The sequence below is a fragment of the Podarcis bocagei genome, assembly GCF_964188305.1.
Source record: "Podarcis bocagei genome assembly, chromosome: 13".
NCBI classification, from domain to species: domain Eukaryota; kingdom Metazoa; phylum Chordata; class Lepidosauria; order Squamata; family Lacertidae; genus Podarcis; species Podarcis bocagei.
This window is the reverse complement of record NC_138138.1, coordinates 16210293-16237036: the sequence shown is the minus strand read 5'-3', so window position 1 is coordinate 16237036 and position 26744 is coordinate 16210293. Positions and strand designations below refer to the sequence as shown.

General features: G+C 45.3%; 1 protein-coding gene across 6 annotated transcripts in view; it reads right to left on the bottom strand.

Moving 5' to 3' along the window:
* NSF (N-ethylmaleimide sensitive factor, vesicle fusing ATPase) overlaps positions 1-18461 on the bottom strand; it is a 104522-nt gene extending 86061 nt beyond the window's left edge. For all 6 annotated transcript variants that reach the window (XM_081166337.1, XM_081166339.1, XM_081166338.1 and 3 more), the window contains exon 1: positions 18390-18461. In XM_081166337.1, the coding sequence (XP_081022463.1) occupies positions 18390-18401 (12 nt within the window). In that variant the 5' untranslated portion in view covers positions 18402-18461. The remainder of the gene's footprint in view (positions 1-18389) is intronic.
* Between the last annotated feature and the right edge of the window lie 8283 nt (positions 18462-26744).

Sequence of the window (26744 nt, the reverse complement as noted above, 5' to 3'; positions counted from 1 at the left end):
AGAGGGGCTCTGGGCTCCTTTGATGCTGAGGCCTGGTCAGATTTTTGCACCTCAGCAGATGCATTTTCTCAACCTGTAAACATGGAAAGGAAAGTCCACAAAGCCATCTTAGATTGCAATGCTTGGGGGGGGGGCGCTTGGGAGGGTTGCCCTGAAAAGCCTGGAAGTAAAGGTAGAAAATTTCGGCTTATCAGCAGAACTGTCCCAGAAGCCAGAATCTGTGCCTAAATATAAGGCACATGCCAACCCGGGGGAAGAAAGGGAAATAAATAATCAGCATCCCATTATTTAAAGCTGCCTAGAGCCTTCAAATGTCCCCCAGGCTGCCAGAGTTAGGCGGTGGTGGGGCACGAAATCTCCTGGAGATTTAAATGCTATTTTGTAACCTGCTCTGCAGGGATTAGAGAGTTAAGCTTTTTCCTATGTCACACGAAGAACATCTTTCTCTCTCTCTCTCTCTCTCTCTCTCTCTCTCTCTCTCTCACACACACACACACACACACACACACACACACACACACACACTAATGCTAAACAGTATCTCCTAAGTGATGGAGAACTGCCATTTTTTTATTCTTTTTACGGGGGAGTGTCAAAGGAAGCACTGTATCATCAGACCATGTTCAGAGATTAATTTTATTCACTGCCTCTGGAATCAGCCTAATTCTCTTGTTCACACCGATGTTTCTACCTCTGGATAAATTGTGGCAATTACTCATAAAACGGACTAGTTAAGACTAAGCAAAGTGCGTATCACTTCAGGTCTCAAACTCTATTACAAATTATACACTCTAGCCTGGAATCTGGAATCTGAAACCCCAAAATGCAAGTGTATAGAAAGACCGAGGGCTGCATGTGTAAGCTGAGTTCTGTTTATGCAATGGGGCTTCCCTTTGCTCCCAGTCCCCCACAATCTGCTCCAAAGGGTCACCCCACCCTCTGGAGCAAATTTTGAGGTTATTTGGGGGAGGGGCTCCAGGAGAGGGAAGAGTTTCGTTGTGCAAGCGGATATCTGCTGCACAAACAAAACAGCAGCCCTGGGCGCAACCCCAGACTTCAAACACCTGGGCAAATATTAGTACAGTGGTACCTTGGGTTTCATACGCTTCAGGTTACAGACTCTACTAACCCAGAAATAGTACCTTGGGTTAAGAACTTTGCTTCAGGATGAGAACAGAAATCGTGCGGTAATGGCACAGCGGCAGCAGGAGGCCCCATTAGCTAAAGTGGTACCTCAGGTTAAGAACAGTTTCAAGTTAAGAACAGACCTCTGGAACGAATTAAGTACTTAACCCGAGGTACCACTGTACCTGGCTTCATTCTAAAATGGAGTCGTTTGATCTTCTCTCTAGAGGTATATATGCAGAGGTAGGAAGGAATTTAGACCACAATTGCTGGTGTTCTTAGGAAGAATGCTGGATAGCAAGTGTCTTTAGCTAATGCTGCAAGGACTCCTTTTAGATTTGATTTGAGTCTGCACAGACTAAGGAGTTCCTAACTGCTAAGAGCTCCTGAACAGGAATTTCGGGTTTTGGACATTTAACCGGTGTTCAAAATCAGCCAGGCGCCTGGCATATTTTGCGACTGGTGCAGGTCCAATCGCGCCCACGTAGAGATCTCTGAGTGCCAGGCTGGTGACTGGGGAAAGCAAAATGTCACCTAGAGAAGGATCTGAAATATTTTCCTTGAAGCCTGAATCCGTTTTATTCTGGGTTCTTTTATTTGATGTTTTAATGCACTTCGAGATTTGTTCTTTAAAATATAAAGTAGTATAGAAATGAAATTATTGTTATTATTCATTACAATCAGGGGGAGGATATGGTGCCTAAACATTCCATTGTGGTGATCGCAGGCCAGGTTTAAGGTGCCATTTGGCGATTAGATTATATATCTCAGTTTCTAACACACTTTGGGAGACCACAGGGAACCTAGTAAAAAATAAAGCAGGCTATGCCGGGCTAAGTCATCCACATGTACAGTGGTACCTCGGGTTACAGACGCTTCAGGTTACAGACTCCGCTAACACAGAAACAGAACCTCGGGTTAAGAAATTTGCTTCAGGATAAGAACAGAAATTGCGCGGCAGCGGGAGGCCCCATTAGCTAAAGTGGTACCTCAGGTTAAGAACAGTTTCAGGTTAAGAACGAACTTCCAGAACGAATCAAGTTCTAAACCTGAGGGACCACTGTACAGAATTGAAATTCACCACCACCACCACCACCACAAAAAGTTTTCTCATCCTAAAGTCCCAGATATTCCTTCAAATTCCCTTCATCTAACTGCTTTCCTCCAGGCTCCATGCCCCCACAAGTTCTAGCCGGATTGCTGGTCTGGGAAACCTGGGTCTTATTCTTTGTTCAGGATGGCCTTGAGCAAGTCACGTCCTCCCAGGAACACAGGAATTGGAAGGAGGGATCAGCACAATTCATAATTTGCACATAAATGACTCGAAGTCATTTGTAAAAGGGGAGTGGATCAAATTTCCATATATTCCAACTTCCCAAGCATTCCCACCCCCTCCACACTTGCAAAAGCTAGAAGTGTCCACTCCTCATAACCCTGGAACACAGGCAAACGAGAAAAGCCAATCAGCAAGAAAATTGTTGACTGAAGAACAGGTTGTGAATTTTCCCATTCTTAAGAGAGTACCAATAGAAGTACAGAAAGCTGGGGGGGGGGGCCTATTCAGGCCACCCCTGTTGGAGGTAGTCACAGAAATTTGGGTTTGACAGGAAGATAGCAGGTTTGGGGGGGACAAAACACCATACAGTGGTACCTTGGGTTACAAACTTAATTCCTTCCGGAGGTCCGTTCTTAACCCAAAACTGTTCTTAACCTGAGGCGCGCTTTCACTAATGGGGCTTCCCGCTGCTGCTGCGCCGCCGCGTGATTTCCGTTCTCATCCTGGGGCAAAGTTTGTAACCCGAGGTACTACTTCTGGGTTAGCGGAGTTTGTAACCCGAAGCGTTTGTAACCTGAGGTACCAATGTACAGCTGTTGTTCAGTTTCCTTGTTAGAATGACATTCAGTGTCCAAAACAGAGAAAAATCAGCCCCATCCAAAAACCCTGGTTAATAGTCTTTTCCCCACAGAAAACTGAGTGCCTATTGCCTTTGCTCTTGTCTCATTTCCCCACTGTTCTGGTGCTGGTGACAGCATTTTCCAACTCATATACTCAGAAGAGAAGGCGTAGACAGAAGCTATCTGAAAACCTGCATCTGACAGGAAGGATTTCTGACTCACTAACAACAGCAGCGACAACAACAAAAGCTCTCTCTTTCTAAATGCTGCTGAAAGGAAGAACGTTTGGGGAAAACCGTAAGCGGGTGTTTTGTGAAAAAGGACTGAACTCATTTCTAGTATGGACTGGGCATGTGCTCAGAGACAGTTTGCTGTTGTTTTAAAAAAATCTAGGTGTACATCTAACACTATTATTCCAAAAGCCATTGTTTGGTACCTGGATCTTGCTGCTGCATTGGACTTTTTATATAAAAAAAAAAAATGCAGAGTACAACCTAGAAGGCCGCATTTGCAGTGTAATAATTGAAAATCTGCCTTTATTCCCTTATGGGGGACACAAGAGCCCTTATAGAGTCCTTTGAGGGTTCTCCATCAGTCGGAGAAAATAACAGAGGCCAACCAGAGAATATTGAGAAGCAAAGGAGCTAGTAAGCCTGATCTTTATTGAACTGTTGCAACAGGGTGCCCCTTTCACACGCAGGAGGCGGAGGACCCAGAACCCAGGTGTGCCCACCCTTATATAAATATTTTAAATTGCCCACCCTGGAGTCCAAGACCACCCCCAGACACATCATACCTACATCACAGAAAAGGGTGTAGCTCACAACAGAAATCTGAGTGCGTTGTTTACCTCCTGTCTGACAGGTTACCTGTTAATGCTTACTGTCTGGCAGGTTACCTCTTAATGCTCACTTGACTGGATACCCTGGGGAGCCTGGCCAGTCTTTTGTAATGATAAATACTTAGTTCCTGGGCCAGGTCACAGGCTCACTCCCTATTCATACACAGACATACCCTTAAGACAGGATTTGTGAATGAAAAGACAATGGGGAGGCTTTTCCATTTTCCTTGACCTTGCAGAGAAATCATTTGGTCAGTCTGGGAGTCAAAATGGTTTCCAGGCTGTTTTCCTGTGCTGCTTCAGACATGTGGTTTATATATTTATGTATGTGTTTGCTTGGTACATTTATGAACATTCATTATATATATATAAGACCTTAATTTTTTATTTCAGCAGCAAAGTGTCCACAATTAAAGGAGAAGGCTGAGACTAGAGAAGATTGTGGCTCAGTGTTCATCGTGCACTGTTAACAAGAATGAAAGGACACAGTGCAAAGAGCACCAGTAGCATGTGATTAAAGAATTACTTAAGTTAAATTACCAACGCACAGATTTCACAGTGAAACATCTGGTAGCAATGCGGTCTACCTTTCCTTGCATCATTCCATCAGACCTAGACTCAAAGCTTCAAGCATCCAAGCCAAGAGCTTGAAAAACATGGCAGTATGTTCAAGGGCAGAGATGGGGAATTGATGGCCCTCCAGATGTTACTGTAATACAACTACCACCAGCCCCAGCTAGCACAGCCAATAGCCAGGGGTGATGGGGTTTGTAGTCCAACACCTGGAGGAACACAGGGGTCCCTCCCCGTTCTAATGAATACTGGGCTTCACTATCCAAGGTTTCTCAATTTAAAGCTCAAAAATGGTAGGAGAGCGTCCCAGAGTTGTCTTGCCTTCTACCAACAAGATGTTCTTCTGATATGCAGCCACTGGGAATAGGGGGCATGTTCTAAGGTGCACTCTCATATCACGTAGGGCAGTGATGGCCAAACCTGGCCCTCCAGCTGTTTTGGGACTACAACTCCTATCATCCCTAGCTAACAGGACCAGTGGTCAGGGATGATGGGAATTGTGGTCCCAAAACAGCTGGAGGGCCACGTTTGGCCATCACTGACGTAGGGCCACGGTGGGACCTTACAGGCCTACCCAATGTGCCGCAAAAACCGAGGGCGCTCCCAGAATCCACTGTCCTGAACAGGACTTTCTTGACGAGACAAGTCAATATTGAGAGGTTTTCCCTGAGGCACGCATTTCGAAAACAGTTGCAGCGCTTCACGGCAATTACAGAATAAGCTTAAAAAGGAAAGGTGGGGAGGGATTTTAAGGTTTAAGATGATGTCTTATACATAAAGGTAAAGGGACCCCTGACCATTAGGTCCAGTCGCGGACGACTCTGGGGTTGCGGTGCTCATCTCGCTTTATTGGCCGAGGGAGCCGGCGTACAGCTTCCGGATCATGTGGCCAGCATGAATAAGCCACTTCTGGAGAACCAGAGCAGCTCAAGGAAACGCCGTTTACCTTCCCGCCAGAGCAGTACCTATTTATCTACTTGCACTTTGACGTGCTTTCGAACTGCTAGGTTGGCAGGAGCAGGGACTGAGCAACGGGAGCTCACCCCGTCGCGGAGATTCGAACCGCCGACCTTCTGATCAACCTTCTAAATACCAGCAGTCAACAACTCCCTGATACTGGTAATAATACTGTGATAATTCTGCTATGGGGTCTCAGGAAAGCATCCAAGTAGCTAAACATGCAGCAGAATGCTGCTGCTGCTTGTATTCTTCCTATCCCCACTGGGAACACTGCAGTGTTAGACATGCTAATTCTGGAATGAGGACAAGGCTGCTGTAGGCAAAGGACATTGTTTCAGACCTCTGAAATCTTGGGAGATTCAAGGTGTGGAAGGAGAGTTCCCTAAGAATGGACTGTTTGTGTGTGCCCTGGGTAATAAATGCCTTGGTTGGGGGGGGACACAACGTGGATGCTTCTGTTTTCTCACTAGGAAAAAGCAAGCTATCACTTAGTAGCAGGGAAACAGCAGGAGACCAATTATCCCTGGAAAGGTTTAGTGCTGGAGACATCCTTTCAACCAGCACCACAGGTCTCAAAGGTGGCAGGCAGGCAGAGGAAACAAAGGGGGGGAGAAGTGCATAATAATAAAGAATAAGAATAAGAATAAGAAATTATTATTTATACCCCACCCATCTTGTTGGGTTTCCCCAGCCACTCTGGGCAGCTCCCAACAGAATATTAAAAACATGATAAAACGTCAATCATTAAAAACTTCCCTAAACAGGGTTGCCGCCTTCAGATGTCTTCTAAAAGTCAGATAGTCGTTTATTTCCTTGACATCTGATGGGAGGGCGTTCCACAGGGCAGGCGCCACTACCGAAAGGTCCCTCTGCCTGGTTCCCTGTAACCTTGCAGGGAGGAAACCACCAAAAGGCCCTCGGAGCTGGACCTCAGTTTCCAGGCTAAACTGAGCTGCTCGGAAACGTACTGGGAGCCCATGTAGGTCTTTCAGGACTGGTGTTATATGGTCTCAGTGGCCAATGTAAATATAGACCTTTCAGAGAAATACACCTCTGTCAAAGGCTAACTAGAAAGGCTATTTGTTGTAGGACCACAATTCTCAGCACCCCTGGTCTTTGGCCATGCTAGATGGGGCTCGCAGGAGTTGTAGTTCAACAAGCTCAGTCAGTTGAGCATGAGACTCTTAATCTCAGGGTTGTGGGTTTGACCCTCGTGGACCATTCCAACTCGACAATTATATGATTCTCAAATAACATCGTCCATTTTTTCTTATTTTTTATTTTGCTACAGTCTGTTAGCTACACAATAAATCTGATCCACTCTGATCCTCCATTCCTTTGATTGTGTCATGCTCAGATATGGTCAAGATATTCCTGAGCAATTCCTGTTTCTGGATCCTGCCTCTTTTAATCTATAGTGTGCTTACGTTTTAAAAAGGTTTTTACAGTGGTACCTTGGTTCTCAAATGCCTTGGTACTCAAACAACTTGGAACCCAAACACTACAAGCCCAGAAGAGTTCTGGTTTGTGAACGTTTTTCGGAAGCTGAACGTGCTCCATTTTGAGTGCCACCCTTCCCTTTTGAGTGTTATGCTGAGGCCTGTCTGTTTTTGCTATTTATTTTGTGTTTTTGTTTTTGCAGCTTTTTTGTTTTGTTTTTGTGACTGTGTGGAACGCAGTTCAGCTACTGATTGATTGACTGTGTGACCGCAGTACATTGTTTATTGCTTTCATTTTATGGATCAATGGTCTCGTTAGATAGTAAAATTCATGTTAAATTGCTGTTTTAGGGGTTGTTTTTAAAAGTCTGGAACGGATTAATCCATTCTGCATTCCTTTCTATGGGAAAGCACACCTTGGTTTTGGAACGCTTTGGTTTTGGAACAGACTTCCGGAACGGATTAAGTTTGAGAAGCAAGGTACCACTGTACTGTAGTTTTGTAAGCTATCCTGGGAATCTATTCAAATGGCAGGATTTACATTCCTGTTAAATAAGTTTGTTTTTTTCAGCCTCACGTTGCATGATGCTACATTAGATAAAGCAAGTGGAGGCAGAATAAAGAGATTACGACCACAATTGCACTGGCAGAAGCAATTTATCCGGAAAGATTAAAAACCATAGGACTGGATGAGAAGACTAAACCCAGTATCCTGGATACAGATCATCCTTGCAGGTATGCCTAATCAGAAAAAGCTATATTTCCATTCTGTTGATTAGTGAGTTCTGTGCTGCTTGAATCTTGCATACTTATATACCGTATTTTTCGCCCTATAAGACGCACTTTTCCCCCTCCAAAAATGAAGGGGAAATGTGGGTGCGTCTTATGGGGCGAATGCAGGCTTTCGCTGAAGCCTGGAGAGCGAGAGCGGTAGGTGCGCACCGACCCCTCTCGCTCTCCAGGCTTCGCGGACCTCTCCCCAAGCAGCGGGAATGCTCCCGCTGCTTGGGGAGAGTTGCCGGCATCCCGAAGCCTGCCCGCGCTGATCCCAGCGCCTGCAGGCTTCGCGGATCTCTCCGCAAGCAGCGGGAACGTTCCCGCTGCTTGGGGAGAGTTGCAGGCATCCCGAAGCCTGCCCGCGCTGATCCCAGCGCCTGCAGGCTTCGCGGATCTCTCCGCAAGCAGCGGGAACGTTCCCGCTGCTTGGGGAGAGTTGCAGGCATCCCGAAGCCTGCCCGCGCTGATCCCAGCGCCGGCAGGCTTCGCGGATCTCTCCGCAAGCAGCGGGAACGTTCCCGCTGCTTGGGGAGAGTTGCAGGCATCCCGAAGCCTGCCCGCGCTGATCCCAGCGCCTGCAGGCTTCGCGGATCTCTCCGCAAGCAGCGGGAACGTTCCCGCTGCTTGGGGAGAGTTGCAGGCATCCCGAAGCCTGCCCGCGCTGATCCCAGCGCCTGCAGGCTTCGCGGATCTCTCCGCAAGCAGCGGGAACGTTCCCGCTGCTTGGGGAGAGTTGCAGGCATCCCGAAGCCTGCGCGCGCTGATCCCAGCGCCTGCAGGCTTCGCGGATCTCTCCGCAAGCAGCGGGAACGTTCCTGCTGCTTGGGGAGAGTTGCAGGCATCCCGAAGCCTGCCCGCGCTGATCCCAGCGCGTGCAGGCTTCGCGGATCTCTCCGCAAGCAGCGGGAACCACCGCTGGGCTCCCACGGCTTGCAGAGAGCTGCCTGTTTGCGGGCTGGGGTCGGGGGAAGCTCGGGCTGCCCCAGCCCCGCGCCTGGGGGGGAAATAATTTTTTCCCTTTATTTCCCCCCCAAAAAACTAGGTGCGTCTTATGGGCCGGAGCGTCTTATGGGGCGCAAAATACGGTACCTTTTCAGTAAGAAAGTTAACTCTACCTGCTAGGCTTCCTGTTCTCTGAAACAAGTGTTGCACCTGTCACCCTCACAGGCAAATTTCTTTTTTTATTAAAGATTTTCTTGTTTTACAGAAGTATGTGTAATGTCTCTTGTATTTTTTCCATGTAAAATATTTACAAATCAGTTTCATTTGTTGAGACATTGGGAGGGGGGAGGTAGGGGGAGATGGGGGGGTCGGGTGGCAATGTTTCTATTTTGCTTAATGTATGTAGGGTTTGGTGTCAGTGTTGCTCATGCTGTTCATTTGTGTTCCTTTGGTGGTGAGAGAGGTTGGGGTTGGCCTAGGGTGTGATTGTTTGTTTGTGATTGGCTGTGGTGGTCTTTTTTTTCGTGTGTGAGTGGGGTGGGTGGGTGTTTTGGATCAGGTTAGCCATATTGATTTGTATGCTGTTGGTGGATTATTGTCATTGTCTTGTTGGGCTGTGTATGTGATAAAGGGGAGCCATACAGGGGTGAAGGCGTCTTCTTCTGTTTGTCCCCATGTCAGTTTCAGTTTATTGGTTAATTTTTCTAGTAGGGCTGTTTCCCATACTATTTGGTACACAGGCAAATTTCTGTAGGGAAAAGGTACTGATTCTGGCAACCTCAGAATTGATTCATAAAGCAGAATTGACCTCCCAAGCATTTTCTTTTTCTGGTCTAGGCTCTGTCTTTCCCCACTGCCATTTCTCCTTGGCCATCCTCACAGTGGGTATGTGGTACAGAACAAATGTAGAGAGGGCCAATCCTCAAGCCAGCAGCTGGGAGGAACTGTGTCAGAGTTACGGCAAACCTGGGTTTTATCTAATGTTCAGAAAGGTTCAGTGCTCATTTCTATGAGAACAGACAAGAGGGTGTTTTCGTAGGATGAATGAGTAAGCGACAGAAGTTCTTATTGATCAACTTGTGACAGGATTGTACCACTGCAGCTTGCTGATGGGATTACCTTTCAGACGATGAAATAATCGTCCCTGTTCCAAAAAATAAATCCCTTCATAGAGAAAACAGGCTGGGAGACAGGTTAGAATGCTTTCCCTTGTCAACCTGGTTTCCTCACAGCAGGAAATATTTTTGTATGAAAGGAGCATTCCATCACGCAAAACACCATATGTAGTTTGAAGTGGAAGTGAGAGCTGGACCATAAAGAAGGCTGATCGCCGAAGAATTGATGCTTTTGAATTATGGTGCTGGAGGAGACTCTTGAGAGTCCCATGGACTGCAAGACTATCAAACCTCTCCATTCTGAAGGAAATCAGTCCTGAGTGCTCACTGGAAGGACAGATCTTGAAGCTGAGGCTCCAATACTTTGGCCACCTCATGAGAAGAGAAGACTCCCTGGAAAAGACCCTAATGTTGGGGAAGATGGAGGGCACAAGGAGAAGGGGACGACAGAGGATGAGATGGTTGGACAGTGTTATCGACGCTACCAGCTTGAGTTTGACCAAACTGCGGGAGGCAGTGGAAGACAGGAGTGCCTGGCGTGCTCTGGTCCATGGGGTCACGAAGAGTCAGACACGACTAAACGACTAAACAACAACAACAACAAAAGTTTGAAGTGGGGCATTTCAGTTTAGTTTGAAGCCCAGTCTCGGCACTGAGCCTGCCTTGGTCGCCCAGGCTGGCGACATTCCAGGCCGGAGAGAGATGAGGGAGTGTGGCCCTGTTCGTTCTACTTGACCTCTCCAAGACTTTTGGTACCATTGGCGATAGCATCCTTCTGACATGGCTCCAGGGGCTGGGGACTAAGAGCACTGTGCTACAATGGCGCCACTCCTGCCTTCAAGGCCAGCAAGTAGTTATGGGTGGCTACTGCTTGACACCATGTGATGCAGGTGGCACTGTGGTCTAAACCACTGAGCCTCTTGGGCTTGCTGATCAGAAGGTCGGCGGTTCGAATCCCCATGATGGAGTGAGCTCCCGTTGGTCTGTCCCAGCTCCTACCAACCTAGCAGTTTGAAAGCACACCAGTGCAAGTAGATAAATAGGGAAGGTAAACGGTGTTTCCATGCAATCTGGTTTCCATCACGGTGTTCTGTTGCGCCAGAAGCGGTTTAGTCCTGCTGGCCACATGACCCGGAAATCTGTCTGTGGACAAACGCCGGCTCCCTTGGTCTGAAGCGAAATGAGCGCCGCAACCCCATAGTCGCCTTTGACTGGACTTAACTGCCCAGGGGTCCTTTACCTTTTTACCATGTGAGTTGCCTGCTGGCGTTCTACAGAGTTCCATCTTGTTACCCAAACAGGGCTCTTGGTTTGTGTTATTTTAACGGCAGCCCTCCCGTCGTCCATTCCAAGGATTTTCAAGCAGATTGCAATATGGCATGGAAAGAGTTTTGCAGTGATGCTGAACCCCTTGCCCCCCTAGCCTAGGTTTGGGAGAATTATCTGGGGTTTTTCTCCCCAAGGAATCAACATACAGGCTATTTCTATTACTGGAAATCTATCCTTTTCTGCATCCTGGGGGAAAGGGAGAACTTGAAGACAACAGCTCTTCGTGTGACCATAAGGAGAAGCTTCAAGCACTGTTATTATACAGAAGAAAACCTTATGCAAGAGTTGTGTAACTTGTGTGTCACATGTTACAGTTAGATACCAGTACAACCTTCACTCTCCTCACAGTCCAAGCCTACCCATATTTACTCAGAAATGGGGAGAAAACATCTTGCTGATTTTAACGGTTCTTACTTCCAAAACAATTCTGCTTAAGACAATTTATTAATGAAATCCCATTCCTGCCTCAGAGGGAGATAAAAACAAGGGAAACCATTTGTGCAGGGACAAGAAGACAGACTTCCTAAGGCCCAAAAAACCAACACAGTGGCAAAGATGGTGCATTTCACAGCTTTCATTTTAAAATGCAATTGATTTTAGAATGCTGTATTCTTTTACTGTTGTTAGCCACTCTGAGCCCGGCTTCGGCTGGGGAGGGCGAGATATAAATAAAAAAAATTATTATTATTATTATTATTGCATTGCATTTTCCAGTAGCTGGTCTGGAGGTTGCTGACTCCCATTGTCGGGGAGGCACCTCTGCATTAGAGGACCTCCTATGACATGAGCCAACAGTGTGACGCGGCAGCTAAAAAAGCCAATGCAATTCTGGGCTGCATCAATAGGAATATAGCATCTAGATCAAGGGAAGTAATAGTGCCACTGTATTCTGCTCTGGTCAGACCTCACCTGGAGTACTGTGTCCAGTTCTGGGCACCACAGTTCAAGAAGGACACTGACAAACTGGAACGTGTCCAGAGGAGGGCAACCAAAATGGTCAAAGGCCTGGAAACGATGCCTTATGAGGAACGGCTAAGGGAGCTGGGCATGTTTAGCCTGGAGAAGAGGAGGTTAAGGGGTGATATGATAGCCATGTTCAAATATATAAAAGGATGTCACATAGAGGAGGGAGAAAGGTTGTTTTCTGCTGCTCCAGAGAAGCGGACACGGAGCAATGGATCCAAACTACAAGAAAGAAGATTCCACCTAAACATTAGGAAGAACTTCCTGACAGTAAGAGCTGTTTGACAGTGGAATTTGCTGCCAAGGAGTGTGGTGGAGTCTCCTACTTTGGAGGTCTTTAAGCAGGGGCTTGACAACCATATGTCAGGAGTGCTCTGATGGTGTTTCCTGCTTGGCAGGGGGTTGGACTTGATGGCCCTTGTGGTCTCTTCCAACTCTATGATTCTATGATTCTATTCTATGATTCTATGACCACCTGGCTACACAATTTGAGGATACCCTGTCACCTTGGAAAAAAGCAGTGGCATTGCCACTCGGAAAGAAAATGGCCCTAGACCCTTTGGTTTGGAAGAGCTACTGACCAGCTGCAAATATCCCCTTTCTAGAGATGTCATGGAGAGGGTCATGGCAGGAAATCTTGGATGACACAGATTTTCAATTTGGGTTCAGGCCCAGCCATGGAACCAACCTTGACCGAGTGCAGTGCAACTTTGCTCCTGCTTCTCCATCACTCTATAGCAGGGATGTCCAACTGGTCGATCATGATCTACTGGTAGATCCCTGGGAGGTTTTGGTAGATTGTGGTCGATCGCTGGGTCCCTTTCCTTAGTAAAATATAATCCGGCCCCAGCCCCTCGCCCCACCCTCCACTGTTGCACGATTTTCAGAACAGAAAACAGATTTTACTCATAGTGAGGCTGGTTGTTTCCCCAGTGATCTCTTGGTGAGTAGCTGTTCCCCTTTTTCCCTTGAGCTTAGGCTTGAATTTTGAAAAATTGGGGCTCTCTCTCCTCCTCCCTAAAAAAAAACTCACCAACTTTGACCTGAACCCCCAAAAAGGGGGTAGATCACTGCGAGTTTTTAATTCTGTGAGTAGATCTCAATCTCTTTGGAGTTGACCATCCCTATAACTCTATAGTTTGTAGGTGAAAGTGCTGACTTTCACCTACAAAGCCTTAAAGACTCAGGACCGCAATACCTCAAGGACCACCTTTCCCCATATGAACCAACCTGGACCCTGCAATCATCATCTAAGGCCCTTCTTCATGTGACTCCTCCATGAGAAGCCCAGAGGGTGGCTACACAAGAACAGGCCTTTTCTGGGATGGCTCCCTACCTGTGGAATGCTCTCCCCAGGGAGGCTCGCCTGGAGCCTTCATTACATATCTTTAGACAGCAGGCGAAAACCTTTCGCTATAACCAGGCCTTTGGCTGATTCAACACTCTACAGCCTTTTAAATGTGCTTGTGGGTTATTGGTTTGGTTTTTGTTTTCAGATTTTTTTAAGGATGTATTTTGTGTTCTCATTCTACATTTTTATGTTATGAGCCGCCCTGTGATCTGTGGATGAAGGGTGGTTGTCAGGGAACTGCCATCGCAGTCAGGAGTGGAGGAAGGGCTCCCGAGCGATGCCGGAGAAGGTCCCAGCAGGAAAGGAGAGGACTCAGTGACCGGGGAAGGAAATCAGCGTTACACCAGGGAGAAAGGCGGGCGGAGGCGGGCTTCGGAGGGATGGCTCCAGGACTCTTCGCCAGAGACCAGCGGGGAGAGCATTGGTCCTCCACTGCCGCACAGTGAGGCTAGGCGGAGACTATCCATCAAGGAACTTTTATGTTGGAAGAAGTTCAGGAAACGCCCACTGACGGATTCTGCCAGTGACTGAGACAGACGTGGAATCAGGACTGTCCAGCCAGGGAAAGGTTTATCCAGGCAACCTCGCCGAGAGTGGCGGCAACTTACGCACAAGCAACCCCTAATTCCCATTACAGTGGTATACAAATTTAAATACTAATAACAATAATAATAATAAATCCGGTCTATAAACAGCCACTCAGCTAAGGCGAGTAAAATTTAGCCAGTCCTTTTCCTCACGAATGTGGCCTAAAATGACCAAAGCGGCAATCTTATGCACATTTAACTTGGGAGTAAATATGCACAGTATCAAATCGTATAACAGGTAACAATCAAATCACAAACAAATCATATCTGATTTGGGTTTCAGTGTTCTCCTAAGAAGAGTGAACAAAACTCTCAAACACATTAAACAGGAAATGTGTTTGATTGGTTTTTAGCTCAACCTCTGAGTGGAGAATTTGTTAATTGTGAATTCCTACTATAAGAACAGACCTGATCTGCAATTTCTGGACTACCTTTCACACTTCTGAAACACTATGATGCTCAAAATATGTTTAGAAATGTGTAGTTTGAGAGAACACACATTTTATGTTACTTATTTAAGTTAATATCTACGCGAACGTTTTTGTGAGGACTAAAATAAAAGTTGCAGATAAAGGTAGAAAGGGGGTGGAAATAAGCCACGAATGAACATATGAAAAAAAAGAGATGAGCTAGAGATAGATACCTGCCTGTCCCTAGTTCTGGGAGCCACCGAGAAAAGTTACTCCGTGGAAAACATATTAGTCTGACATTTTTCATCACTAGGATGTTGATGCCAGAAATCTGGTGATTTAAATTGCCCTGGCAATTTCAGCTAAAGGATCCCATCCTTGCTGTAGATTGTTATATAAGAAGATAGCTATCCAGCTAAGAACATGCACGTTCTGCATGAGGTGTCATTTCTGCCACACACAAGGCCAAATATCAGTTGAGGATTAAATTAGGTTATAAGTAAATAAATGGGATTTAGAATATTAAGAAAAGTGAATAAGATGGATTATAATTGGAAATTGTTTTAGTTTAATAATGATATTGGGAAGCTGTTACTTTCAATTACAAGGAAACTCAGAAAGGAGGGACTAGAGGAAATCAACCAAGATGTTTAAAAGGTTGGATTTGTAAAAAATTAAGTTTGTTGTTATTGTTTATCTGTTTATTGTTTTATTTCTTTTTTCTTTTATTGATGTATTTTCCTTTTCTTTCTGTTTTTGTGTGTTATTTTGCTTTGTGGTTTTTGTTACAATTGTGGGAAATCTAATAAATTTTATTTTTTTTAAAAAAAATCAGTTGATAACAACAGATGCTTCTGAGAGCTCATTCACCCAGGTGTGTGCCTGGGGTCCTAGAGAAATTCCACAGGGTGATTCACATGTTTATGGTGGAGCAAGATCAACAGAGAACTCTGTGTCGATTTAGGGGACTCATAATCGCAGACCTGCCTGGCCACATATGACAAGCAGAACCTCTCAGCTCAACTGTGAAAACCCACTGACCCAGAGACGGAGACCAAAACAATACTCTGTGTAAAATGGTATTTGTGCGTTTCATTGGTCACTGAGCATGTATGTGCCTGAGATGCATGTCAGCAATCACTTATGAGTGAGCGATAAGATAAATTATGCCTTTCTTCCTTGCGCACATCAAGATTTGTACGAAGGGAAAGAAGCAACTTTTAGTGTCTGCTGAAATGTGAAGATGGGCAATTGCAGAGGGTTATTTATCGCAGTAATTCATTGCAGGAAAGATGGCCTATGTGTGTCTGACAAGAAGATTATGCCACTCATCCAGGCCTGCAAATATGAGAGAGTGACTGCCCATCTTCTGTTCCACTCACGGAGACCAGTCTTCCTCATCATCTTCCAAATCCCCATCATGGTGTTCCTGTTGGTTTCACCTCTCCCCAGTCTTAGTGTGGGATACCCCAACAATAGCCTGGTCACAGTTACAGGGATAGAGTCATGTGTGCAATCTCCATTGCTCAGTCTTGTATACTGAGAGGTCCGGAGGGTGGCAACAAGAGAACGGGGCCTTCTCTGCAGTGGCTCCCCATCTGTGGAATGCTCTCCCAAGGAAAGTTCGCCTGGTGCCTTCATTATACACCTTTAGGCGCCAGGCAAAAACATTCCTTTATAAACAGGCCTTTGGTTGATTTGGCATCCTACGCCCTTTTAAAATGTGTTGGGGGGGTTATTGGGTTGTTGTTTTTATTTTGATTATATATTTTGTAGTTTTATATTTTGCTTTTGTTCTGTGAAATTCAAATATACTACTACTACTACTACTAAAAATAATAATAATAATAATAATAATACAGCAGGTAGAAAGGACATATTGTTGCCACAGAGTGTGCATTCAGCATCTCCAATAATTAAGCAGAATCAACGCAACTAATGGGAAGGGGTTACTTAGGAAAACGTTTCCAGTATGTACCAGTTTATATGGCAAAGTGCCAGTTAAATCCTTGGTTCACTTTCCTTTGTGCCATGCCTGCCCCATGCCTGCTTCTTTGAACAAGAAAGCAATACACATGGATGGACTTTTAAATACTTTTGCATTTTGCCTCCAAATTTTTTTATAGTTATCAATCAGAGTTATCATGAGCATTTTGAGACTTGACCATTGTCACTTCCTCCTTACTCTTATGGAGAAGTGTTCCAATGGAGGGAGCTCACTACCATTTATTTGAATGCTAGTTTCTGCATTTTAAGCCAAATCCTACAGGCATACGCTGTTGTTCTCACAACTCAAGTAACGGGTTTTTCATTGAACCATTACCACAAGCCAGTGGAAGAACCAAACCTGCTACAATTCTGGATGATGCCGTTTTGCGGAAAACCACTATTATGCTTCCAAAATCCCCAATCACCTGTTGTGTTACATCCTGGTTTGTTCCCCTATATATCATCCCTCCCGAAGCTTCCATAATCTGCCACAATCTGCAGGGAGGGAGAACATTTTAAATGATCCCGAATCAACACTCCTCCTTCGATATACTAAATGGATATTCTTCATGGCATAAGGCCAATAAAGCCTTTTTGGTGTTGGGGAGTATCTGCGTAACAGAAGGTAAACAAACGTGAGAAAGGTACATCCATTAGCCTTTCCCCAATTGCTAACCTGCCTGCACTGCACCCGTCATTCTAGGGGATGCAAAGTACTAGGCACATGTTGGGTCACTAGGAAAATAAAGCAACAGCAATCTGACATCATTGTAACCAGCAGCATCGCCACAAGTTCGGTTCATATGCAACCCGAAGACAGAGTCTTCCACTTGCCAGCTAAGTGTGCATTGCAGTAAAGGTGCTCACCGCATAAACAGCTTGATCCTCCCAGCTTTTCACCCACCAGACACTCTCGTTGCAGTAACAGCTTATTAACTCCAGGTCACCCAGAAGTATTTATGACACAGCAAACAATTCCGGCATTAACCCTTCAGGCTGCCCTTGTTCCTGCAATGTCCTATTTAAGGGTAACAGACCGGGGGTGAGATGGAGAGAGAAGGGCAGGCACATTTTTGCCAAGCCGCCTTCGAGGAAAGCCATTTTACATTAAGAATGCAAAAATGTGAGCTGTTCTCCAATGTCTCAGCTACAATGCTCAGATGACTGAGAGACCCAGCGCGAGAGTGGTGCACTGTTTTTCTTCTTTTCCAGCACGCTGAACAGACCCATTTATCTTTCAGCAAGCGGACCCACCGAGAATAAACAGAAGACAGAAAGAGGATGACTGTGCGCCCCTTTGCAACAGCCCGCCAAGGTGGGCGAGCCTGAGTGGGAGGGCACCGCATCACTCAAGGCTCTGTGGTGGAGGATCTGCACTCGGGTCCCCCCTAAGTGCGCACACGCCGTGAATTTGAAGAGCACACCCCAAAAGAATCCTGGGAACCGTAGCACCCAGCACCCTTAACAGGCGATAGTTCCCCGGTTTAAGAATCCTAGGAACTGTAGCTCCTAGCACCCTTAACAAGTGATAATCCTCAGGTTGAAGAATCCTGGGAACTGTAGCTCCTAGCACCCTTAACAAGAGATAATCCCCAGGTTTAAGAATCCTGGGAACGGTAGGTCAAAGCACCCTTAACAGACGATAGTTCCCCGGTTTAAGAATCCTGGGAACTGTAGCTCCTAGCACCCTTAACAAGTGATAATCCCCAGGTTTAAGAATCCTGGGAACTGTAGCTCCCAGCACCCTTAACAAGTGATAATACCCAGGTTTGAGAATCCTCAGAACAGGAATTCCCAGCACCCTTAACAGGCTATGATCCCCAGGTCTAAGAATCCCGGGAAGCTTAGTTCCCAGCCCCCTTAACAGGCTATAGTTCCCAGGGGGTGTTCTTTAAAGGGCGCGGTGTGGGATGAGCTGAAAATGTATGGCATATACGCAGCAGTGTCATAGGGAACAAGGGAAGCCTCCCTAACTGGGCTGGGTGGAAGGGCGGTGGGCTGCTAAGAGAATGAATGGGAGGCAGAAGCCGCCGAGCTGACACGTCACTATCTCTACCCCCCCCCCCCCGCCGTCATTCAGCCGTCCACTCACCCGAGCCGCCATCTTGTTCCGCCGGCGACGAAGCAGCGACTGACAGATGCGAGATGCGGAGCGCGGAAAGCAGCCGGCTGGGAGGAGGCGGAGCCACGCAGAGCGCGAGGGGTGGGGCCTATCATCCCCCCTCCCACTTCCGGACCTTTTTTATAACCGCCTCGTTCTCGCGTCTGCTGACCCCGCCTTCAAGAGTTAAGGGAGCCGCGAGAGGCACCCGCCCGCATACACGCACGGGAGTCCAATGCGACGGCGGCTGAGGGAAGTGCGGGAAGGAGAGATGGGCACAATCACGTACAAGGAAACAAGGAGGAAGAGAAAAAAGGGCATTTCCCTGCTTAATTTTAATATTTAATTAGTATTTAAGGCGACCAAAGTGTGCTAAGGGGGTTCACTCGAATTGCAGGGATAAAACCCCAAGCAAAATGTCAACATCATGTCAACATGCCATCAAAATCCCAATGATATACGATATCTTTATTGTCATTGTCCCATACAGAACAATAAAACTGAAAATCTACGTAAAACATTCAAAAAACCCTTACAACTCTGAAACCCCATTTTAAAATACAATATACTATTCTATACTATACTATACTATACTATACTATATACTATAGGATAGGGTGCTGGGATATGCAAACGCTAAAACTGAAGCGATCCCTCTAAAAAATATTGGGGAGGGGACGCCCCAAAAAAATCAAAGCAAACAAATAAAGGGGCAGAGGTATCCCATTACAGAGGTTTTATTATTATTATTGTTGTTGTTGTTGTTTTTAAAGAAAACTAGACAGATAAGGTTACAAGGAAGACATTTGTCCAGTTTGCACTGTACATACATTAATCATAGCAATGATTATGTATTAAATAAATTTTAATTTTAAAAAGGGATCTGTCGCTTCGCAGAAATGTCTTAATAAATCATGACTCGTCGTGTCTTGCAAGTGTATCCGGACTCTGAAGAGTAGCAGCTGGCTTATGACAAGACAAAGCCCTGCATTCCGGCACCTTGAAAACTAACCACGGTTACTTCTACTTAGATGTAAGTCCCATTCGGTTTAATGGGACTTACTTCCGGGTAAGGGTGTGCAGTATAGAATTGCAAGCTTACTCGTGGACCTTAAGAGACGCATTTCTCTTTCTCTGCATTACTGCCCCGCACGTGGAGGCATTCCAATCAGAACCAGAAGTGAGCATTGAATATTTAAGCAATCCTCTTTTCCTTTCCATTTCTATTGCCTTCAATCACGTCCGCAGAGAGGCAGAGATATTAAAAAGTTGAAGACGACCATCTCATTTTCTCTATACGCTGCATCCGGGTTTAGATCCGATAAGCCATTTTTAAATGTCTCCTGGCCGACCTTGGAATAGGGGAATCCAAGCTAAGGCATAGATAGCTGTGATTGTGCAAAATAATTATTTATTTAATCATAATAATTGCACTTTTTAGTCACTTTTTTTTTACAAAAGGGAACCTGAAACGACTTGCAAAAAAATAGCACGTACGTCACAATGAACATAAAATTAAAACAGAGTAAAATCTAAAATATAAGTTTCATTTTGCTCAAAAAACTGAATGTCGCTTCCGTTTTCCAACATTTTAAAAAATATTCTTACTTACCACTGCATATTCCAATACAAATGCAGTCCATTATCCTCATATTAAAGGGCGGAAGAGGCTTTGGGTGTTACAATAGTCCCACAGTTTCCTCTAAATATTGCAAGGTGGGCATCGGGCTGAAGCTCCTTGCATGGTTTACAACAACCCTAATATGTAGTCCAGTTGCTGAACCTATTACAGGTTGGGTCTGAAGTTCAGATACGCTATCCCTGCCATATCAGTCTGCAGAAAGTAGTGTACAACAACCCTGCAATATAGGCCACTGTTTTTATACTAACAGTATATTGCTGGAAGGGCCTGATGAAGAGATGGATTTATGACAGCCCTAGCCCTGCAATGCAGTCTACTGTTAATATTGCAAATCAGAGATCAGGCTTAGATTTAAATTTCCGGCAAAAGAAACCCCAATACAAAACAAACCCTTAGGTTGCACCCTGACAATCTGTTTAAATTGCCTATGGAGAGGCCTAGACAAGAATTTCTAAAAGAATGGGGAAAATGCAGAAAGTGCTTTACCAAACAGTGCCCCAAAATATACACCTGGACTTGTTTCGATTAATTTATACAGGAGACTGCGGTTTTTAAGTCATAATTAGAAAAAAATGTAATAATCACATATAAAAGAAACAGTATACAAGAAGTAAATAGCGAGGCCATTTACAGGATAAAGGAAGTCTCTTATTTTTATGTTATGTTTTCTTTGTGAAAGGGGATAGGAGTTTAATTTTGATAATTAAATTGTCAATGGTGGTGGGTTTGTTCGCACGTATGAGTTGTTGTAGACTATGTTGTAAATAAAGTAATAATAGTAATAAAAAAAATTGTCTATGGAGAATATCCCTGGAATCAAATCCAATGCCTAGTTGCATGCAGACGCCTCATCCTCTGTGGATTTGCATGCAGATAGCTTGTGCTTTTAACTGTTCAAAATCTCAATAACAAAATCACACTATTATGTTAGTTAGATGAGAGATTCCTGTCTCTACTTCTATATTTTCTCCTCTCTTTTTGTGGTGCCGGATGGGGCTGGAGGGAAAGGACACCTGTTGCCCGAGCAACAGAAGAAGGGCATTCAAAAGGCGAAGCCAACAGCCGTTGGACTCCCACTCCCATAAGCCCTAGTCTGTGTGATGGATGATCAGGGATGATGGGATCTGTAGTTCTGTTCCACCAAAAATGCAAAGTACGTTGCTCACCACACTTTTTGTGTCTTTGCGCACAGAGCAGCTGACACAGCCAGGCTTCATCTCTGTTGTTAGCACCACAGTTTCCTCGCTCAGTTGTTACTGCCAGTTCTTCCTCCTCTCCTATTTCCATTCAAGCCCTGTCGTTCTAAATGACATCATACTCTAGTATCACTGCCTGGTCCACAAAGATAAGAAAATAATTACACAGAGAGAGGCATCTGGCTGTGTGTGTGTGTGTGTGTGTGTGTGTGTGTGATTTCCAGGTTCAGATAGGAGAATCCATTTTTAAATGTCCACCGGGGAGGTAGGGCGAGTTGCCAATATACATCAATAAAACAATCCAGCATTTTATTTTCCTTTTTTGGCCCCTTAGTAACTGGTTTAGTAGATCCACAGCAAAGCAGCACATTAGATTCCTGGCATACATATATTTATTGACTAAATAGATTCATTCAATACACATATTTAATAGTATAATAATAATTTTAAAAAATCCTACTTGCATTGCAGATCTACCCAATTCCTCATTTGTTAGAAGGCAGCTCGCATCATCTTTGACCACTGGCCATGCCGGCTGGGACAGATGGAAGCAGAGGAGTCCAACAGCACTTGGAGGGCAAACAATTCCTCCACTCTTGCCCTAGAGGACCAGGTTCAAAGTTTGGAGGCAACTTTGGGTGGGGGGGGGGCTGATCAGATATAGGCAGGGCTGGCCCAAGACATTTTGACACCCGAGGCAAACCACAAAATGGTGTCCCCCTCCCCACCAGGGAAGCAGCTGCAGAGGTGCAGCAAGGGGATGCTGTAGATAGTTATGCAAATGAAGGATCGAAAGTGACGTTCAGTGATTGGATAGTTTTAGAAAGTTGTTACAGTAACGTGGCACTGGAGCTCTATATAAGCAGGCTGACTGAGTCCTTTAGTTCAGTTCTGTCCTGGCCTGTGAATAAACAAGAGCTGTTTGAAGAATCGCTGTGTCATCTGATATGTTCACCCACAACTTAACAGACCCCATGTCATGGACCATGGGTAGGCAAACTAAGGCCTGGGGCATAGCTGTCAACCTTCCCTTTTTTTTGCGGGAAATTCCCTTATTCCAGCGCCGTTTCCTGCTGCTTCCCGCAGTTATCCCGGATTGTTAGATATCCCGTAGATTGTCTCCGGGACAGGTGAGGCTGCTGATCCCTTATTTTCGAGGCTGCTGATCCCTTATTTTCAAATCTGAAAGTTGACAGCTATGGCCTGGGGGCCGGATCCGGCCCAATCACCTTCTAAATCCGGCCCGCAGACGATCCGGAAATCAGCATGTTTTTACATGAGTAGAATGTGTGCTTTTATTTGAAATGCATCTCTGGGTTATTTGTGGGGCATAGGAATTCGTTCATTCCCCCCCCCAAAAGTATAGTCCAGCCCCCCACAAGGTCTGAGGGACAGTGGACCGGCCCCCTGCTGAAGAAGTTTGCTGACCCCTGTATGGACTGACTGGAGGCACAAGTTGGGGATTCCCCCGAATGAAGAAGGCTCAGAGCCTGGGGATTGGTGGTGGGAAAGAGAAGATTAGGAGGAGGAGGTGTCAGAAGCTGAAGCGGTAACAGGGTTTAGTGAGCAGGAAGAGTCTGTGCAGAGAGCAGTCCAGAATCAGAGGCAGAGGCAGAAGCTGAAGCAGTAGAGGAGGGAGGCCAGTAGGCAGAGATGAGTTGGGCTGGTGAACAAACCAGGGGGTCTCCCCCTCCTGCGGCAACAAGATTCCTCTCCCCTCACCCACTGGTCTTCCAGGACCAGGAGAGATATGAAGTGAGAGGAGCAAAGGCAGACGTAGACCCTCAAAGTGTTCCTAGTCCCACTGGGCTAGCCACTGTCTACCTCACAAGATTGTTGTGAAAATAAAATGGCAGGAGAACCATGTACAATGCCTTCAACTACCACCATAAATGTGATAAAATAAATGATTATTATAAAATACACTGCAGAGGTACTATGGAAACAACAAAATATCTATCCTTCACAAACTGTTCTGTTGACCAAAGAGCTTTGATCAAGGTCTGTGTAGTCATTATCTTAGTTTATTATCATGCCTGATTTGTACAAGGGCTCCATTTGCACTATTCATTTAAAACAGTATTGCACAACTTTAAACAGCCACGGCTCCCCTCAAAACATCCTGGGAACGGCGGTTTGTTAAGGGTGCTGAAGGGGTGCTAGGAAACCTTTTTTTGCCCTTCCAGAACTACATTTCCCAGAGTTATCTAGAGAAAGGGATTGGTTGTTAATAAACCACTCTGGAAATTGCATGGGGAATAGGGGGTCTCCTAACAACTACCTCCTTAACAAACTAAAGCTCCCAGAATTCTTTAGAGGAAATCATGACTGTTTAAAATGGTATAATAATGCTTTAAATGTACGGCGCAGATGAAGCCGAGAAATGAAAAGCCCAAGTCTCTTCCCTCAGGCTGGCAATCTCACAATTATGGCAGTCTGTTTTCCAGCCGTAACCACACAGGTGCTCCTGGAAGTCCACAGAGGAGGGTGTGAAGGTCAAGGCTTGGTTAGATTGATGACACTAATCATTCTGTGTTCTGCTCCTCTGCTTGATATTAAAGAGTCGGTTTACTGCAGTCTGCGGTGGTCATACTGCAGTATTTGGGATGTTGCTACGAGGCAGCTAGAAAGGGAACTGCTGCGTTGTACAGGAAAAAAACATACAGTTTGTGTACTGAATACATGTTTGTGTGCTTTAAGGAGCCTATTTGCACAGATCTCTCTTTTTGAGAACAGCTGTGTTTCCCAAGGTCATACTTTTATACATATATATATAATACTGAGAAGCGGAGCAGTTTTGCAATGTCGTTTAAAGAATGTTCTGGATAATATTAGGCTTTACAGTGGAAGAAAGGGGAAGCATCACCATGGAAACCAGAATTCTGACAGAAGCTGCAAATTCTGCAGTCTCCCCCTGTGGTGTGTCACTCTAAACATGTCATTGTTGGAAAGGCAAACTTGGAATAGGCACTAGTATGTATGCCGGGGACTCCAGTAGTTGTAATTGGACTCCCAAGTCCCATCAGCCCCAGCCAGCATGGCCAATGGGCGGAGATGAAAGGAAGCATATAGGTTGTTTGAATCCCTGCTATATGGTGTGGAATACAATACAGTACTGTCAACAAAGGTCCTGTCAACAAAGGTCCATATAGTTAAAGCTATGGCTTTCCCAGTAGTGATGTATGGAAGTGAGAGCTGGACCATAAAGAAGGCTGATCACTGAAGAATTGATGCTTTTTAATTATGGTGCTGGAGGAGACTCTGGAGAGTCCCATGGACTGCAAGAAAATCAAACCTCTCCATTCTGAAGGAAATCAGCCCTGAGTGCTCACTGGAAGGACAGATCCTGAAGCTGAGACTCCAAGACTTTGGCCACCTCATGAGAAGAGAAGACTCCCTGGAAAAGACCCTGATGTTGGGAAAGATGGAGGGCACAAGGAGAAGGGGCAGCAGAGGACGAGATGGTTGGACAGTATTCTCAAAGCTACAAACGTGTTTGATCAAGCTGTGGGAGGCAGTGGAAGACAGAAGTGCCTGGTATGCTCTGGTCCATGGGGTCACAAAGAGTCGGACACGACTAAATGACTAAACAACAACTGATAAGTAGTGTGTAACCTAGGAAGAGCTTGGTTCATGGCTCACTGAATAAATCAGCCTATTCTAACCTGGTGCCCTTTAGATGTTATTGACAACTCCCATCATCCCTGACCATTGGTCCTGTTAGCTAGGGATTGTGAGTGATATAATAATAATAATAATAATAATAATAATAATAATAATAATGATGATGATGATTTTGTTGTTTATACCCCACTCATATGGCTAAGCTTCCCCAGCCACTCTTACAGCACATGAAAAAAATGTAAAACATTAGACACGAAAAACCTCCCTTAACAGGGCTGCCTTCAGATGTCTTCTTAAAGTAAGACAGTTGTTTATTTCCTTGACATCTGATGGGAGGGCGTTCCACAGTGTGGGCGCCGCTACCAAGAAGGCCCTTTGCCTGGTTCCCTGTAACCTCACATCTTTCAGGGAGGGAACCACCAGAAGCTCCTCAGAGCTGGACTTCGGTGTCCGGGCTGAATGATGGGGGTGGAGACGCTCCTTCAGTCAAAAACACCTGGAGGACATCAGGTTAGGGATGATGTTTGAAACTCATTAAGGTGGCTTTAATTCTTAAACCGCAGGTTAATAATATTGACCTATTTGCCACCAAGCTGCTGTAATTACTGAGATAATGCACGGGAAGCGTTTTTTATTATATCTCCTTGCCTCTGTGGGCTGAAGCTTGGATTTACTTTTACGTTGCTAAAAAGGGAATCATAGAATTATAGGATTGTAGAACTGGAAGGGGTCATGCGGGTCATCTAGCCTAGCCCTCAGGAATTCAGAAATCTTTTGCCGAATGTGGGCCCATGAACCTGAGATTACGTGCCTTGTGCTCTATCAACTGAGTTATCCAACCACTTTCAGTGAAGAGGAAGAGGAGCGGTCTGTAGGCTGTGGCGTGTCTCACACCACAGCTATGAACCCACCAACTTTTAAAGCAGGCATCACTCAATACTTTATTGCAGCCCAAAGACCCACAAAACAAATTGAAAATTAGATACAGTTAAAACATCCAGACAGAAAGATGAAACCAAGGCAGTCACTTTGTTTTATCTAGGGCATAATGATCTTTGTTTTTTATAACCTTGGAAAGAAACTTTGCCACTGCCAGTGTAATATGATTTGATCTGTCTTCCCAAAGATATTTAATATGGGACACTTCGGATTTTCCCGGGAAATTTCCCAGTAAGGGTTTGATCAGTTGATCCCTTGCTCTTTAAAGCAGGTATGTTTCCATTGAAATGGACAGGATTCCGATTATTGCTGAAAAGAGAGTGGCTGGGGCTCAGGTTACACAGTATACTTTTGTGATATATGTGGGCTGGGGGGGGGAGAGGAAGCTGAACTTTGTGCATGCTCAGAGACATTTTTTTGCACTTGCTTTTACATTTCTCACCAGGGCTTTATAACAAAAAACAAAACAAAACCCCAACATAGTCGGAAAAATAGATTCCTTACACATGTTGGACTACAATTCCCATCATTCCTAGTGAGCAGGACGAGCGGTCAGGGATGATGGGAGGTGTAGTCAAACAACGGCTGGACCCATTTGGATGAAATAAAAAAAATTCCTTCCAGTAGCACCTTAAAGACCAACTAAGTTAGTTCTTGGTATGAGCTTTCGTGTGCATGCACACTTCTTCAGATACACTGAAACAGAAGTTGCCAGATCCTTCTATATAGTGAGAAGGTGGGGAGGGGTGTTACTCAGAAGGGTGGTGGGAATGGGAGATAGGCAGATAGCTGAGAGAGCCTGTTGACGACTCTTAACGACTGTAATAGGTCTTACAGGAAAAGGCAAGGGGTGAGAAGGTGAGAAATGGCTTAGTCATGTATAGTGAGATAAGAATCCAATGTCTTTGTTCAGCCCAGGTCTTTCCAAGCACCTTAAAGACCAAC